Source organism: Phaethon lepturus, unplaced genomic scaffold (genome assembly GCF_000687285.1).
Source record: "Phaethon lepturus isolate BGI_N335 unplaced genomic scaffold, ASM68728v1 scaffold6795, whole genome shotgun sequence".
NCBI lineage: Eukaryota > Metazoa > Chordata > Aves > Phaethontiformes > Phaethontidae > Phaethon > Phaethon lepturus.
The window spans coordinates 2,694-21,639 of record NW_010541165.1 but is presented as its reverse complement, the minus strand read 5'-3'; the positions used below and the strand labels follow the sequence as shown (position 1 = coordinate 21,639).

At 35.8% G+C, this 18,946-nt stretch overlaps 1 protein-coding gene across 1 annotated transcript in view; it reads right to left on the bottom strand.

Moving 5' to 3' along the window:
* LOC104621218 (dachshund homolog 1-like) overlaps positions 1-619 on the bottom strand; it is a gene marked incomplete at both ends in the record, with an annotated part of 76,137 nt that extends 75,518 nt beyond the window's left edge. The window contains one exon of the mRNA XM_010287646.1: positions 458-619. Coding sequence (XP_010285948.1) covers positions 458-619 — 162 coding nt within the window. The remainder of the gene's footprint in view (positions 1-457) is intronic.
* Between the last annotated feature and the right edge of the window lie 18,327 nt (positions 620-18,946).

Sequence of the window (18,946 nt, the reverse complement as noted above, 5' to 3'; positions counted from 1 at the left end):
ATTTATTGTGTATGTATGTTTTCCTTTTGTCACAGGGCACATGAAAGTATGAAATATTTTGCTTTCAAGCTTGTGTTCTGAATTACCTAAAGTCGATACCCAGCACACTGAGCAGGAGACATTGTTAAATTTCACTTTGACACCATCATCTGTCACCCCACCTGTACTTTGAAAAATGAACTCTAAGCAATCAAACCACTTTCTTTCATGGAAAATATTAACTGGAGTCTGCAAAAGTAACCTGCAAAGGAAAGAATATTTTCGTAATAGTAACAACAACGCTGAACACTGGTGTAAAGGTCAGATACAAAATAAAACTAAAAGCAGTAAGAAAAGGAAAACAAATATGCAACTTTTTACACCAAATCAACTTCCTTCAGAAGGATCAGAAGGATCACCATTTTAATATAATATCAGAGCATTACGGATATATAATCATGCTGTGCCTGAGACTTACCGACACTTGAATTCAGATCTCCATTTTCAGAGTCTGCTCCATGCTGGTTATTATTTGCATGATAGTTGGACATAGCTTCCAATTTAATTTTTTTCACTTTCATTGCTTCTGCTATGGCGGCATTGGTGGCAGCTGCTGCTGCTGCAGCTGCTGCTGTCAGGCCTGTAAAGAAGTATGAACAAAATTTAATATGCATTATTCTATGAGTCTTCATTTTTGTAGGGACTAAGACTGTTATCCTTCCTTCATTCGTGCGACATAATGAACGGAGAACATAGCAGGATATTATTCCTCTTGTTAGATTTGGAAGTTATCAACTTTTTCAAGTAAAATGTTTAATGTCCTATTTAGACAGTTACTCCTATATATCCAACCTAAATCTTAACTTGGTATCCAAGTAACTGCAGTCATAATACAATCATTATTAACTGCAGATACAAATACATGCTTTCAGAAATCTAGCTTACCTTCGAAATAGTGTCTTAAGAGTCTGGCTATGAATAGGTGACCATGTATGTAACTGTACTTAGAAAAAAACCCTACTTTAAATCTGAGACGTTTGCCATGCTGAAAAAAACAGAAAAAAACAGGTCTGTATTTTCTACTTAAGAGTAACAGATGAAAGAACCCAGCCATTTATTTCTCATTTCACACACAACAGCAAGGAGATGTGGGCATTCTAGGAAGTGTTTTTAGAACACAGGTTAGTAATGCTGAACATTGGTAAAATACTTATTTTTCTTTCCCCAAACTTCAAGGCATTAATCGATGAGAAGAGGAATTATTAAACTCATTTAATCCCAATCCCAAAGCCATCTTCAGGCAGTCAAAGTGCTCTTCCTACCAAACCAAAATTCTGCCATCCAGCCATTTACACAAATGTTCTACAAAAATGAGAAAAGTTCTCTTTGTTAAAAGTACTTAGAGAAATGGTCCAGTAATGCCTTCAAAACTCAAAATCAGATACAGCCTTTACTCAGCATCATGAGTTTTTGCCCTCTTCCATGAAGCAGGATAATTTTTCTGCAGTCCCCGAACAGTGCTCAGACTACTGACTACTCAGTAACTACCCACTCAGATCCCTTTGCCCCAGCTTGGGTGGTAGTGGACAAAAGTCAGAGTCAAAACTTCACAAGAGTTGCCTAACCCACACAAATGATCCAGGGGGCACAGATGGAAATTAAAGAGAACCAAATATAAGAAGTGAAAGAGAAGGCACCAAACCAGGAAAGTTTTATGCAATTATGCAACCTCAGACCTCAGCCTGTGATGCCACAAGAGGAGAACAGACCCTCAGTCTTTTTGAACCAAGATTCTTGCCCTGACTGTGGAGATGGCTTGAAAAAACTCAGTGTAATTAGTTTAAAGATTCCTGCTCGTCTGATTTTCAGCTACTCTGAGAAGTGTGAAGTGTCTTATGGATCTCAAGAGGAATTAACTCCACAGTTTACTATTCTAGAGGGCCAAGGCATATGCCCAGCATAGGAGGAGTGCAATTTAGCAGGAAAGACCAAGTAAGCAAATAATCCCAGGCTGCTGAGCTAAATATTGCTACCACCTTTGCTTCCAAGAGCTTCTTGTTGTCTCTTTGCCTCCTTGAATGGAAAATGTGTTCACTCTTGCCATGTTTTCCGCTAGCGATGGGGAGAGACAGAAGACAAAATCGAGTGGGGAGAAGGCAGAAGGTGAACAGACATCAGGCATCTCTGGCATCCCAAGGAAAGGAATGAGGTCACATAAGAGGTGCCTTTTCATATATTGTGGCTTGACTCAAGGTCGTTTTCCTTTATTTCTTTGCATGACCGCATAAAGATTAGCAAACAGTTCCAGCCTCCCAACCCTCCTCACAGGCTGACTTCTAACACCTCCAAGTGCAACAAGAATTACCAAGTATGTGATAATTACATTCTGCATAGGCAGATCAATATTATTTAGAAAACTGCTATTCCAGATAGAAGATGTACCAAAAGTCAAAAAACAAATCAGAAGCTGGATAAATACGAGGGTTTAATGTTATTTTAGCTTCTGCTACTATTGCAAATTGTGCATGTTCTGATCTTAAGAAAGTATTGACAATAACATGGATTGCTTCCAATGATATTTTTACCTTAGAGGAAGGATATGAAGTTACACATTATACAAATTTGGTTATAGTCCCTAAATTAGGCCACAGAAAAAGGGATGGTGCACCTCTGAACTTTGGTTTGCATCCTGTGTTCATTAAACAATACAATAACCTATATTTCCTTTTTTATATATACATCACTGACAAGCTAAAACTAGCATCTTTAAAGAACAATCCTTTGGAGGAATATTCAAATACGACACAAGCGATGAATGTATTGGTCAGACGTCCCAACTTTGGGCTGGGACTGCGCTTCTAGACCAGCAGTTTTTAAGTGCTTCCAAGTATTAGAGTAAATACCACATTAAACAGACACTGGATCGGGACTTGCTAGCCCGCCTGTAAATATTATGTCTCACTGAGCTAATGACCTAGTTGCAGAACTGTTAAAATACAAACTCTTTTGCTACAAAATTTGCAAAAAAGTGTATTTCAGTGCTTCTCTCCAAAGTAGGCCGTAATGCTTCTCTCTAAAGGAGGCCATAACCTTTGGGTAGGGACTGGGAAACTAAAATACAGATCGCTTAGCTCTGTGGTATGATTTTGGCAAGATAATGCTTAAAAAAGCAGAAATTAAACTAGTAATTTCATTCCTTCTCTCATACAACTGCATAAGTGACTGAAATCATTACATTGCCGTATACAGCAATTAATTTAAACTATACGTATCTGAAATGCGTGTCTCGCATAAGAACTGGTCTAAGCGAGGGGGAAATGTGAGTAAGGAATAATCCTCAGAATTATAGCTTAATGCCGTTCCTCACAGCAATTCCAGCATACAGCACAGTTTCTGCTTTAGTGTTACTTTTTCTCTCACTTGACTGTCACGACATAGCAAAGCAAGTGGCAAGGAGGGTCCCGAGCCAGCTGCTGAGCCCCCTGGGCACTACCCCTGCTGCACTGTGGTATGGTACAAGGCAAAACCTCCTCCTTAGCGCAGGGCCCAGCTTATCTCACTTATTTCACTAGCAAAGGCAGCCAAATATATTCTAAACAGAAGAGGTTAATAAGCTACTATGTATCTATATGCATATTTTCAAATAACAAACTTTAAAGTTCTAGTACAGGTACATACTTGGGTAAATACTCAGATTTATTTTTTTAAATACCAAACTTTAGAAAGTTCAGGTATAGGTATATATTTGGAGAAATACTTTGATTTTGGGTTTGTTTTTTTTTTAATTTGCTCAAAAAAGCCTTTTGGCCTAAACATTATTTAATACCACTTTACTTTTACAAGTAGCCAAGGAATTTCTGAAGTGTGCACTTTTCTACACTACAGAAATTTTATCTTCAAATGAGATAAAGAGGAGTCACCTATAAAGGCAACTGAAATGAAAGAAATAGGGTTCACACCAAACAGCCACTTAGATTTTTTTTTTTTTTCTTTACAAATATTTATTTGAACAGTTAAAAAGTACCCAGGCCAAAATATTCAATGCATTAAAGTCAATGGTAGTTGTCATTAATATTCTGAAATTGATAAGTTGTTTATGTCTGGCATTCTCCCTGCTGATTATGCAGTGAGACAGGCAGCTTTATAAATATCTCATCACTCCATCGTCACACAAATTTCATCGACAGTGCTCATGCACAGCTATTAGCAATATGAATCTAACCATTACAAGTGGAAAGAAAATCGAACATGTGGCATTAATACGCAGTCCTGGTTCCTAACCATCTGATAGGCAGATGGTGTAAAGCGGATTCTCCAGCTGAAATGAAGGGGCACATCATTTAAAACCTTGTTTGCATTCTAACTGATATCAGTGCCATATTGATATACATGATACATCATGGCAGTATTTGAACAATCTAGTTTGTTTCAGTCATAAATGTTTACAGCCTTGTTTTTTATCTTTAGAAGCATGTTCTGAAGAGCGTATTTTTAATTTATGAAACCTATTGTTTACTTCTGTTGAACCAGAAGATTAGCGAAGAGCAGGAATATTAAATTACCACAGCCACAGCAGTATAACTAAGATGGATGAATAAAGTATGGTTTTTCAATAAAAGATGTTAGTAAAGGAATTAAAAAATTAGCCTAGACATTTTATGCATTAAATACATTTATTCATTTAAACCTTACAGCTTTCTTCCCATGTGACATACTTAGAACTTTAATGCTTTATAAAACTATTCATTTAAATCTCTTACTGCGTGCAATTAATCTTGTCCAACAATTTAATTCAAAAAGCAAAACATCAGAAAGTAAAGTTCAATTCAACCATCATGCTTCTGAAGTAATCTCTGTACTGCTGACAGTTCCTATAGACTCATCAGCAAAAGTCTGTTCAAGGTGTCTTGCAGGAGCCGTATGAATTTGAATTACAGCTCAGTTGAAAGCTCTCCAAGCCTTAATAGGAACTCAGGAACACGAAGCAGAACACCAAAAGAAAGCGTGAATGATCCTTTCCTACAAAGACCTTCTCTCTTCTGTCACTAGATTACTTTGGCCTGTTGGGTGTGTTTGTAGCTGTTAATTATGTTAATAAAGTTGCAGCCTGCTGCCTCTGCCAAATATAATCATAAGCTTTCTCCTGCCAAGTTCTAGTCTAATTTACACCCATGCAACTCTACTGAAGTCAGAATGTCGTGGGTGAGAATGAGACCAGAAGTATGCCCAGTATGTGTGGTCTCTAATGCTGAAAAATGACTGAATGAAATGGAAAACAATGACAAAAAACATGGCATCTTCAGAAAACAATTCTGTTTTAAAAGCAAAACGCCCAAGAGAGCTGTCATATATCATGACAGATTTTCAAAATGTGTACGAATTACTGGTGGGCACTAAATCACATCCAGGGTTTCTGCCTTCCAACAAATACTATTACGTGCCTTAAGAGAGAGCTCTTAAAGCTTTCAGTTTTGATGGCCTAAGCAGCTTACAACACACCCTATTTGTGAAGGAAAAAACAAAAGGACATATGAATGTAACTTTTTGAGCCTCAAATATGTCTCAAAATACACATTTTTGAATTGTATGCCTAAACTTGGTCCTGGGACCACTTAAAAAATTTTTGAAGTAATTGACCTTAATTCACTTTTACCTTCCTTCACATAACTATGCCTAATAGTAATTATAATTCCTAATAGTTATTCCAATAAATGTTTAATAACTTCATTAATACAACTATCACCTTTCTTTATATATACCATATATATACATATTTATGGGTACATTAAAAATCCACTAATATATATATACGCATTTTCACAGCCTCTTTCTTTAGGACTTTGAAAACATTTTCAAGATACCTTACCTTCGCCATCATAGAACAGGAAGAAAACCAAAATATGACTGTCAGCAGTGTGTTACATTTAATTTCATTTAGTTGCTGGAAAGTTCATTCTGCAGAAATGCTTTATTCATTGCATGGGAGGAGGTCCAAATCTCATCTGAATTCTGAAAGAACTCCTTTCATTATTTCAAATTAATGCTTAATCCTTTTTCCTATAGTTTATTTCAGTGGTACTGACTTGAAAATAATTCATGTCTTTTCTTGACTTAATTCCAGGTTTCATACTGAGGTTCTTACCTGGGCAAAATTCTTACTAAAATCTGAAAAACTCTGCCTGGGAAAGAAAGGTGGGGTTACCTCCTAGGACTTGACCCTGATCACTGTAGATTATTGCACTGGTTTCATGGGTTTCAGCAGTTCAGGTACACCTTTTTGGTAGCTTATTATGCTGCTGCCCAGCTATTTCAAATGAAATAGGATCCTAACCTTAGTCGCTGATCTAATGGGTGTTTTATATAGTGTGATACATAAAACAAGAAGGGGAAAGCAATCTGCAGGAGGACAGAGGTCTGATTACATAGACTGGATTGCAGAAAGGGGAACTTCAGACTACACCATAATGTTCTACTAAAATATACTGAGTTTCATTAGCAGCATTCTTTAGGTATAATGTAGGCCTGGAATCTCACAGTCATCCAGAAGCCTTATTTCTGTTAAGCTGCCTGGCTTGATCCAATACAACATTGGTATACCCTAAAAATTTCATTACCTGTTATTTTGGGATAATCAAGAAATTCTTGTCTGGCCCTTCTAGCTGTATTTTCCTATTCAACTTGCATGGTTCAGCATAAGCTGCTCATCCAGGTAGTTTTTTAACATCTTTGAAAGGCCTATTATGAAAGGAGTCATGTAAAAAAAAAAAGTTAAATAACTAACTGCACTGTAAATATTGTTAAAGAAGGAATACTTAGAAAAATTCAGCCATGTGACCTCATTTAGACTGGTGCAACCGAAATAAAATTGCCAGTCTTGCACTGGGAGAGAACCAGTGTATGTGAGGCTCAAACCATCTGTTGTTCATCAGACTAATCAGACCTTTTTCCTGTAACTACTCCTAAATTGCAATATGAATTTTGAGGTCTGGGTATTACATTTAAAATAAACAAGCAAAAGATCTAAATTTCCACAGCAAATCTAAAAATCTTTTTATTTATAATGTGTCTCTGCAATAACACAGTTGCAGAAATAAAACATTGACCTACAAAGAAGTAGTGTCTTCTTGATTTGTTTTGTTAAAAGTAGATAAAACGTAACATTAAGACTGTATTTTTTGAATGAGAACTACTCGCAGGTTCGATAATGCTGCAAAAAAAAGTGTAAATGTAATTATTTTATCAATAATATTTGTCATTTATGGAACTGATGGGCTTACATTCCATGAAGTTATTCTTTATGTGGATTTATTCCTTTGTACTGAAGAGTAAAAAGTGAAATCATAAAGCGCATTTCAAATACCACAACAAATTACTAACTGTTACAGCTTGATGGGGTTTTGTAATCTGTGAATTTATTATTGGCTTGGTGCAATTGTGACAGAATTAAACAATGTATACTGTATAACTGCCTGGCTATATTATACTTTTCAGCAACAGTTTAAAAACCTACTAGAATGCATACAGCATCACTACAATACAATTAAGAGAGAACATTCTTTCTTAAACAACAGTCATCTTTTCAAAAGCAATAGATTCTCAGTTCTCATTCAGTCTCTTGCATTATTCATTTCATGTGCAACCTCATGCTGGACCATAAATTGTTACTTTATCTAATCAAAGGCGACTTAACTCCACAGAAGGTCAAAGGTTTAATTTTGTGAAGTATTATCTTACGCTATGAGTTTAACGGAAAAATAGAAGAAGAAAAACAGCCAAGAAACTGGTAATAAATGAACCTTTATTGCCTCAGGCATTGGCCTAGTTAATAAACTTTCATTGAAGGTTTCTTTCAACTGTTATGGACAATGAGGTAAAAAAAAAATCTTAAATTACAGCCATGTGTGACTTTTAAAGCAGGCATTCTTTTTTATCTCAACCTCCCCAGCTTAGGAAAAAGACAAAGAGATTGTCTTCAATTTCTTAACCAAAAATGTATGCTTCTGAACAGATGAAAAAGTGCAGATCAAGCCTTTTTAAATGCAGAGGTCAGCTTTGAACAATATAAAAAAATACTTTTCCTGAAGTGTCAAATCTTGATCCACAATCTCTTTAACCAAATAGCATGCAATTCCAAAAAAAAAAAAGTATGTGGGAAGGGAAAATATATATATACTAACAATATATTATATTAACAATGATGCTTGGTTCCTAACAGACTTTCTGTTTTACATTTGCATTGCTAGAATGCAATAATGGCTCTTGTTTAATAGAATGACTTATTATGGGAACAACTTCCCTGCACTTTTTGCAAACAGAAGTCCCTTTCTTCTTTTTGTGTGTATTATCTCATGTTCTCACAACGCTATTCTCGCTGTTACGAGAAATTAAAAGGTCTAACATAATGACAGTTACTGGTAGTTATTGGTGTTCTGCGAATTCTTTTGATTTAACATTCTTAGATTTGACTGACTACAATGTCTTTCATTGACATATTCTCTGAGTCGAGTTTAGAGATACATATTTCAGTTCGTTACACAGTCAAAAACAATAAGAAAATCAGTAGTACTTAATAAAACCTTAGTCTTTAACTTTAGTCTAATTTATAACTAGACAGACACAATTCATTAATCGTAACACTGCTACGATTCAAAAATACTGAAAGGACCTGTTCATGCCTGTAACAGCAGTAATGTAGCTAAATACTCATAATCTTTCAACCAGCAGGAGCTTTTGTAGTTTTTTTTATAAACCTAATCCACAGCTTGACACAGATTCTGGGGTAATGGCACACAGTTCTTTGATTAAACTAATATCTAAACACTGTTGAGGCAGCCTGATGGCCCTGTGCAAGTACGTCTCCCTTCAACTTCCAAGCTCTGCCCTGCAAACAGAATTGCCAAATTCTTTCAGATAGACACACTGTAGTCCAAATGCTTAATCATGTGTGTGAGATTTAACTTAACACATGTGTATAAGTATTTGTGGCATCAGAACAAGTTCAGAACAAAATGAGATTTTAGCTGTGAACTGCAGCAGTGCACTTTTAGCTTTTATAGCCTTCTGGCGGGATGGATGTGCCTGCGGAGGGACCTGTTCTCTGCGCTGGGTCCACACACTGAAGAAAAAACAGCCCCCCAATATTTACTCAACGTGGTACCAATGCCTCCGTGGCCTTTATGGCTTTGGTCCCAAAGCAACACTTTTGCCCAAAGAAAGCAAGATTAGATTCTCACTTTCAGTGCACAAGAATAGTCAGCTACAGACTTATTTCAGGCTCCTGTCTTCCCCAATGAATGAAAACAGCATCATTCCTACTCATGAAAAGAGAAGGAAAGAAATGCAGGGCTTTAGCTGCAAACAATTGCCTTCCCTAAGATGAATTATTATCATAGGTCTTCATTAGTTTATCTTCAGTAGACCTTTAAAATATAAACTAGTATTTCAAGGTATTTTAAAGAAAGTTTTCACAGAATTATTCATTAACAGTGTAAGAATATACTACACGTATAACTAAAAATTAAAATATCTTTAAAGAACAATTTTATACTCTGTTTTGTCATACTTTAAAGTAGTTAGTTTCCCAACCCCCAAAAGAGAAAACAAAAACCTTTATATTACAATATATACTGACAAATTCTACAATAATCTGATTACCTCTCTGTACTTGCAGTGTGCAAAGCAGGTTGCACCAAGCATTATACTGACAGAAGTCAATATAACGCTGGAAAAAATCCCAGAAATCCACTGATTTTTTCAAGGCATATATACCATTGTTTTAACACAGAAAGTTGGGTAACACAATTTTCACATTTCAAAATGTAAAGAATTCACCTGTAAGGGTCAGGAGAGTCCTCTATCTTCCTCCACCCCTCTATTCACTTGAAGCGGTGTAACTTCAAGAGCTGCACTGTGGCTTTGGGGCTCTTTTTTCCTTTTTTTTTTTTCTTTTTTAAGTTTTGTCAGATACATTATGCATTATGCTGTGCCAGAGGCAAGGCATGGGGCTAAATGTAGTATTACAGCACAGTAACAGCAGACCATTGTACTGTGCTGCAGGACTGTGATACTGTACAAAGCAGCTGTGATAATGACTTACAGGGAACACTGCTTTCGGATGAAAAGGCGGTCAATTCTTACAGCCAGCCGGCTCTACTTGTTGCACCAGGTAACAGGACACCCTGAGAGCTGACCAAGGCACTAGACAAATCACACTGTCGGCTTCTCACATCTGAAGCCACCCATACCTCCTCACAATACAAACCGTGGCGTGACAGTCGGATCATGTGCACTTGTGTCTTGTCCCAGCACTGAGTCAAAGCATCGCCAAATTATGACCCCAAGTCAAGCGAGTTCTCTCAAGCCCACGGTGTTATCACAGAGTGACATCTCTAAATACTTCTGGTTTGTATCTCAGAATTGCTTGGTACTCAGAAAGTGAACTTCTAAGACTGTTAATGATGTTAAGGGAAACGACGTGGAACTTATAATGCATACATAATTATTGTATTTGGTTATAATATTTAAAAAAAACATGCAGAACTTTTCTACAGTCCCTACCATATCAATGTAATCGCAGTATACATTATGAAAAACTGCATCCATTTGTAAATTCAGATTTACATACATGATCACACGTTTCCCAAAAGGCATCATCTTTGAAGTAGAGAGCTGACTAGTACCACTGTCTACCTCATTATGGACAAATATTCAAAGCTCACCAAATATGTACACAGAAGGGGGTCCCAAGATTGTCTTTGGCAGAACCCCAAGAAATCCTCATGATATCATGTGTAAATGAGACATTAGATGTACATTGTTAACAACACTTTGTAGAGGACAAAATTTTATGTTACTGTGCTCCTCTCAAGTCGGTAGCATAAATCAATAGAAAAAATATTGGTAACAGTATTCCACAGATTCCCCATTTTGTAGGGAGAACTGGATTATAATTTGCAGCAGATAATTTAATTAATCTTTTCTTCAGCCATTTATGAACAGGCTATCAATAGATTGGGATTTTCACAAATACACCCATTACTGGAAATCACTTACTTACACCTTGTTACCATCTGCACAAGACTGGGATGGGACATGTGTTTTGTAATTTCTCATTCCCCTGCACTATGACCTTCCTTATTATTTCTAAATTCCAAGTTTTAGACTTCTCCAACATTCAGATTGGCAAGATGGACTGCATGTTTAGGACCATAAAATAATAAAAATAATTGACAAAAATTTAATTAGTATCTAGAAAATAACTTTTTTATCCCAACCATGAGTAATCTAACTTCAACCAACTGGAAGATGCATTCTCAATACTTAGCAATGAGACCATCAACACTGCAGATGAAGCCAGGGAGAGAATACCTTTAATTTTTCAAATAAAAATATGCATAGCCTGTTTCTGATAAGTAGTTTATATGCATTTCTTTGGTATTTTCTAGACATTACGACTCTTCAACACTGTAACTTCTAGACTAAAATTTTTCATATGAATCATTTGTAAAATGGAACAGCAGCATTGGTATTGTTTTATCCTAGAAATCAGAACAACATGCACACGCTAATGATTTGATACTAATGTTGATTAGAAGTCACTTTGGAAGTCATACAGGTAGCTAAGAAGATTTCAAATCTAAACCGTTGATTATAATTTACAGCATTTGTCACTACACAGCCCAACAAGCTTGGTGGACATTTTCTACAGTAAAGTGAAGAACACATGAGCTCTGAAACACGCCCTGTGGACTGCTGATGTACAGAACTCTAAGCTTTCTTGGCATGCATAAATTTCAGAGGGAACATGTGGAAACAACTGAATATGTTGTAATTCCTTACACAGAATTGTTGAGTTTCTTTAAAATTGAATTCTTAATCAGTAGTTAAGACATGTTAAAACACATGCTCTGTTTTGAAAACACAGGAATTACTTTTTAAAAGGACACATTGTTGAATTTAATTTTGTGATACACTTACAGCCCATAAAATTAAGTTTATTTGACATTTCTATCATTCTCTTTGTTTGTTCTGTTCTTTAATTGGACATATAAGTCACATGCTAGATTTCTTTGCAAAGCTTGAAAAAGAGGAGTTCCTCCATCTTTCAAAACAGATTTTAAATGGCAATAACAGGCCACAAGAGAACCGTGTTTTATCTAAGCTGCATGCTAACCAATGGGTAGTATACAGTGAGGTTTCAAATAATAAAGGCAGATGAATCAACATGATTCTGTCCTTCCAGCAACAATATTTAATAAAGATGCCATATCATCTATGGAGACATTCATATATATACAGTGTAGTATCATGATCAAATCTGAAGAGTGTACATGCACTTGTATTTACATTTTTCTCTCCTTGCTTTTGACACCTTGCCCTTCTCAACTACAGAAAACACATTTCAAAAGTGGCACTACAGTGTTGTCCCAACTGACCACATTTTTGAAGAAAAATATTTACAAGGAGGTTTTTTTCCATTCCCACATTTGTTGTAAGAAAGCTTACATTGCAAGAAAACTTCAGTGAAATTTAGTGAAATGTTCTACTTTCATTGGAAACTGCTACCATTCAAGCATAAGTGATTGATATTCCTCGTATGAAAGAGTATGAAATACAAAATGAGTTATAAAATGGCTTCAGTGCATGGAAAAAAAATTGCCTCCTATGATGTTGATGATATAGAGGAATTTTGGATGGATTCATACTTCCAACCTCCTAAATGAACATTTTGTTGACATTTCTACACCAAAGTAAGAGAACACCGGAAAGCCTAATTGTATCCTGAGCTGCATCAAAAGCAGCGTGGCCAGCAGGTTGAGGGAGGGGATTCTGCCCCTCTGCTCTGCTCTGGTGAGACCCCACCTGGAGTCCTGCATCCAGCTCTGGAGCCCTCAGCACAGGAAAGACATGGACCTGTTGGAGCAGGTCCAGAGGAGGGACACAAAAATGATCAAAGGGATGGAACACCTCTCGTGAAGAAAGGCTGAGAGAGTTGGGGTTGTTCAGCCTGGAGAAGAGAAGGCTCTGGCGAGACCTTATTGCAGCCTTCTAGTACTTAAAAGGGGCTTATAAGAAAGATGGGGACAGACTTTTGAGCAGGACCTGTTGCAGTAGGACAAGGGGTAACAGTTTTAAACTGAAAGAGGGTAGATTTAGATTGGATATAAGGAATAATTTTTTTGATGATGAGGACAGTGAGACACTGGAACAAGTTGCCCAGACAAGCTGTGGATGACCCATCACTGGGGACATGTGTCCACACTGGGGACACACTGGGGACACACTGGGGTCAGCTTGGAGAGGCCTTTGAGAAACTTGATCTAGTGAAAGATGTCCCTGCCCATGGGGGGCAGGATGGACTAGATTATCTTTAAAGGTCCCTTCCAACCCAAACCTTTCTATGAAATATGAATAGGATCAAATATTTTTTGCATCCAATTGCAGCATCAGCCTGCCTTAATTTTATCCTTTTAGCAAACAGATATTTTAACCAATGTTTTTATTTCAAGCTACCATATAAACACAAAAAAATTAAACTTTAGTCCAATACAAAGTTCCTACCTTTGTGCTCTCTTTCCCCAAGTCATTCCTTCACTAACACTGACTGTTTCACACAAGTGTTAACAGAAGCAGTATCATCTGTGGAATGCCATTAGCACAAAATACTTCACCGTGTATTTCCTTTCTTTTTCTCATCCTATGTGTTCATACAAAAGGCCCAGATGCAAAATTATGGAAGATATTTTTTCTAGCAGTAGGATTTGGCTTTTTGACAGATTCTATAAACAGTTATTCTGGCAGCTTTCGAGATGCCCCTAGGTCAGTCACTTGGTTAGACAGCTGATGGCCTGTCTGATTCTCCTGTCTGCCATTTTCTTATGATTTATCTTCAGTTAGTTGTAACTTAAATCTATCTTTAAGTTGTAACGTAAATCCAAACAGATCATTACCCCACACCTGCAAGACCTCTGCTTAAGCACATGTGCCAAGCATCCCTTCCACAGAAATTCTTAGTGGGTAGCAAGAAGAATCTGAAAAGAGATGCTGAAAGAAAGTATATCAATAATATCTGAATTAGTTTTGAAGGAGTTCACCCTTTTAGTTAAAAATATGATTGTTCTAACAAAAGAACAGAAGAAGGAATTAGAGGCTCTTGAATTTTAATTCTGATATTACCAGAAGGTATCCAATGTGTCATCTACATTTCTATTTTATTCCCATCTACCTATTAGATTAAGATAATACTTCCTTACCTTACAGAAGGATTATTAATATAAATCAGCCAAGAATTGTAAAAAGCTATAAAAATAAAAAGAAAGTGCCAAGCATGCATTAATATTGTTATCAGCCCTGATTCTAAATCAGTCAAGTCAAACAAAGTCCATAAAATGCAAACTAAACTTGCCTAAGAAGTGAGGGCAGCAGCTGAGTGTAAAGTGTACATGGGTAAAAATCCACAAAGGAACTATAAAAGTAAAACATTGCTTTCAAATTTACCATGCACCTTAAAAGGTCACAAAAGAATTTTGAGCCCAGGAGGCAATAATGAAGAACAGGAAATAAACATTTAGGAGTTTTGTTAGTTTAGCTGGAGCTTTTTTCTTAAAAACATCAATTTAACAGACACAAGATTTTTTACTAATTTGAAATTCAAGTTAGTATATGGTCAATTGAAATTCTGAACCTGGGAGGGAATAACATCAAGGGTTTAGCAATTTTCAAAAAAAAAGACTAAAAGAAGATCTCAATTTGTGATGATTTGTCACAAAAAATTAATTCCCTGAAAGCTACTTAGGGCTTTATGAAAATAAAAGATATTTTTAAAAATCCCCATCCTTCTGTTACTAGCTGAGCTGTACTGTTTCTAAATCATTGACAATAACAGCAGGGAATATAATGATTTTACCTTATGTTTGTAAAATGTGACTAGTTATTTTTTTGTTGACTGTAAAGGAAGTCATATGCTGAAAAACAGGATATTAAGGATTAAAAAAATATACTTCTAATCTAATTGTGCCATAAAGCCATCAGACATTTAAAAAAATGGCTGAAAAGAAAGAGGAACAATATGATGATCTAATAATCTTTCCATCCTTTACAGACAGGAAAAAAACAGGTGTATGTTTGAGAACTACTACAGCAGGTTACCTGTTCAAGGGAATTGTAGGAAAACACATCATTCTTTATCTCTACATTAATTTAAAGTTAAGAACATATTTCATGAAAGCACCATTTACAACTTTGTTTCTAATCCAAAATGAAGTGTACACCCACAAAAAGGAGAAAATCACTGTTTGTTTTAAAGAGTGAAGTATTAATGTTGGGGAAAATTCACACGCAAAGGTCCATCTAGCGTAAGTTAATGCATTAAAGCCTTACGTGAACAACAGCCTGTTCAGTTGTGGATGTATTTTTCCAGATTGATTGGTTCAGTCAATGCTGGCACAAACTCTGTTCCTCTAAAATACCTTCATGGGTAATATCTGACAACTACAGAACTCTCTAATTCCGTTTAAGTCAAAACTGTGTATTTCTATTTGTTCAAATGAATTGTTCCAAGTAGGTCAACTACTGCAGACCACACAGCAATCTTCTTTGAAATACTTTGAAATACTAGTGCCTAACTGAAATATGCAGGTATCTCCATTTTCTGAGAGCTTCACCAGTAGCCAAACATAGACTTCAGGGCAGGCTCAGTACTGTCTTAAAGCAGAGTTTTTTTCGACATAGAATTATTTCTACTTCAAATTGTTAAAACATGGCTTCAAGAAATAATTAAAAATTTAATATATTAGTTTTAGTTTCTGTAGATATCTCTGTAGATATATTTTGGAACCCTGAACAAATAAATATCATTAAACAGTACACACTATCCTCAACAGCCCTAGAGAAGAATGAAATTATGATTAATTTTGCAGGTCACAGTTAGCAAATACAGGCAGTTCTGGCTGGGGTAAGTGAGAGCTGAAGCCATGAACTATAGCTGCAGTACTTTAATTCCTAAAACATGAAATATCACGTATGTGCCCATTCTGGTAAACAGAAGGTCTATGCCTTTTCTTGTTTTGTTCTTTTTCAAAAAAATAATATACTATGTATCTACGCATCTATAATGTATGTTTTTTTAAAAAATATAACATATATCTTGCAGTTTTAGTACATGCTACTCCTGTTGTATAATTTCTGCACTGGTTGCACCCCTACCTTATGTACTTGGAAGCAGTATCTTCTTTATTTTGTTGTTGTTGTTACTATTATTTGCATCTTCAGTCTTCCTATGCATTCTTAACTTTACCACAAAAGATTAATATTGGAAAAAATTGAAAACAATAATAACATGATAAAATGTCCAAAATGTATTTTGTTAAGATCAGTATACTTTTACCAATGTTCAAACTTTATTTTCAGCAACTTTGTAGTTTTAAAGCTAATTTTTTTGAGGATGTTTGAATTTCCTACTGAATTATATTAAAAAAAGAAAATTCTACCCAATAAACTACTGCTAATAATAAGCTTTTATCCCGTGTATTTATGCTCTGTTACGTGGTACCCTCCTGTGTAGCTCTAGAAATTAATATAAAGCCAATGCAGTAGAGATACTTGAATTTGTAGTTCAGAAGCTGCTGACATGAGGCATTAGACCATAAGTGGGTCAGAATAAACACTTAACATTCAAATTTAAATATAATATTGTATAATACAAGAAGATCTATAGAGTAATAATGTCTGAATATATTAGGTATGATGATACTACTTTTATTGATTTCAGTCTGTTAAAATAACGAAACTGGATTACACAAATCAATTCTTGGAATACAACACAAAAGCATAAATTATTTCCTTTACACTTCCAAAACAGACTTTTCAAGTGAGATTGACTGTAACTATTTTAGACTGTAAATAAAAGCAAGTGTTAATTTTCTCAACCTCACCTAAAAAAGAAGGCTTAAAGTAGTCTTTCTGTTATCTTACAGTTGTCAAGCTTAACAGTCTTTTAACCATCTTACAAACAGCTTTCTCCGTAGAATCAATTATTTAAGACTCTCCCTTTTACATCATTCCATCTGCAAGGAGAGGAGGTGTTTCAAGAGAAGAATCTACCATTAAAGACAATTAGAGAATGGTCCGTTTCCTTTCACGGAGGGAGGACACTCACAAAATGCTGTAAAACATTCAAGAATGCGTAGTTCTGGTAATGTTTTCAGTTATATCTAACGAAATATTTCATAACTTCTCAGAGTTTAACAAAAAATAAGGCATTGGCTTTTCAGGCTGTCAGGCAAGGTGTTTTTATTTTCAGACAGAGACAAGTGCTCTTTTGTACATTTTAAATTAATTCTACTCCAGATGGGAATGAGACTATAGTTTTGAAATTACACCGCTATAAAAACATTTAAAAGATTATGTTTGTGTCCAGTATCACTGTTACAGTCACTAAAATAAATAAAAAATATGGCATTTTTGAGAACATACGTTACAAAACGAGTGGTGATCCAGAACACAGAATGTAATCAAATCTGCAAAGCACAAAGGACGTATTCAAACCTGAAGTGTGAAGCAAAGAGAAATTTGCATTGTGAATGCAATGAAAACTGTAAATCAGTTCTCTAAAAGCAGAAGACAACAGTCTGAGCTAAGGGCTGCAGGCATCGCATCCTAACCGGGTGTGCAAAATGCTACAGATTTCCATCCTGGCGCAGCAAGTTAAAGATCTGCGATGGAGATTCACACTCCACTGTTGTTACCAGCAGGTAATTATACAACAGTATTTCTAATGATGGAGTCCCAAAGCAATGCTTCTTCTCTTCCCAGTGGAAAATATCTTTTGAAGCAAAGAGTGGCTGTGGGATTCAAGAGGAGGGAAAACACATACCATAAAACATAATTAAAAATTGTGGAGGCTGCCTATGACAAGAATAACCATAAAAACCAGATACAAACCAGCTGGCTGTTAACAACTCCTGAGTTATAAAGATCTTAAACCTGCTGTAAAGCACTCAATTCGATTTACATAACCACAGAGCTGACATTCCTTTTAGGCTCCTCTGCTGGGGATTATTTTGACATGTTTTAAGGCAGCATAAAAAGCAACTGTGAAAGGAAGACATGTATCATCTTACATAAAAATTCATTCTTGCCTTAAGATCGGACTTACACGCTTTAATCCCAGCATCTTTACTGAAACTGGAAAATATCTTCAATGGCTACTGGTGATTCAATTTTATAACATTATCCCTTTGGTGCTCATATTTTTGATAAAGTTGATAGTGTGTATATACACACAAACAAACAGAAAAAAATCTATACAATCACAGAAGCTTAAGTTTTGGTATTATTGCACAAAATATCAGCTCCATGAGAACCCACTACAGAGTGCAGCATATCTAGTCTTAGATAGATTACGTTGCTTAAGATTGTGATCGGCCTTTGCTAAACAAGAAAAGCATTTCTTAGGAATGTAATGATGCAGACAGTGTTTTACACGACTAACACAGCTTGCTGTAGGGAATTAAAATAAACAAAATAAAATAAAATCAATCTTACATTGAGTGAAGTTTTGATGTATAAGTGCTGGCAGCTTACATTGCCCAGAGCATAGAATGAGTTTTGCCATTTGATAATTTGCTTGATTCACTGTGCTGCCTCATGCAGGGCATTTTATGCCTGATTTATGTTTAATCGAGTCACCTGCTTAATGTTAAGGAGGGTCACAGTTAGATAGAAGGGTTACAACCATATAGGGCTTTCAACATCTCCCAGTTTGACATAAGAAATGGGTGTAAGTGTTAGAGGTCAACCTTTTTCTTTTATTTTTATTTAATGTTCTCTATGGAATATTGCATAAAACATTAATGTACCACAAAACCAATTTGATTCCCTTTTGAAACACAGTAGGCAGATACAGATTAGGAGTCTCAAAACACTGACAAAATAAAATAAAAGCAATGTGTAGTCTAAGAAGTGATCA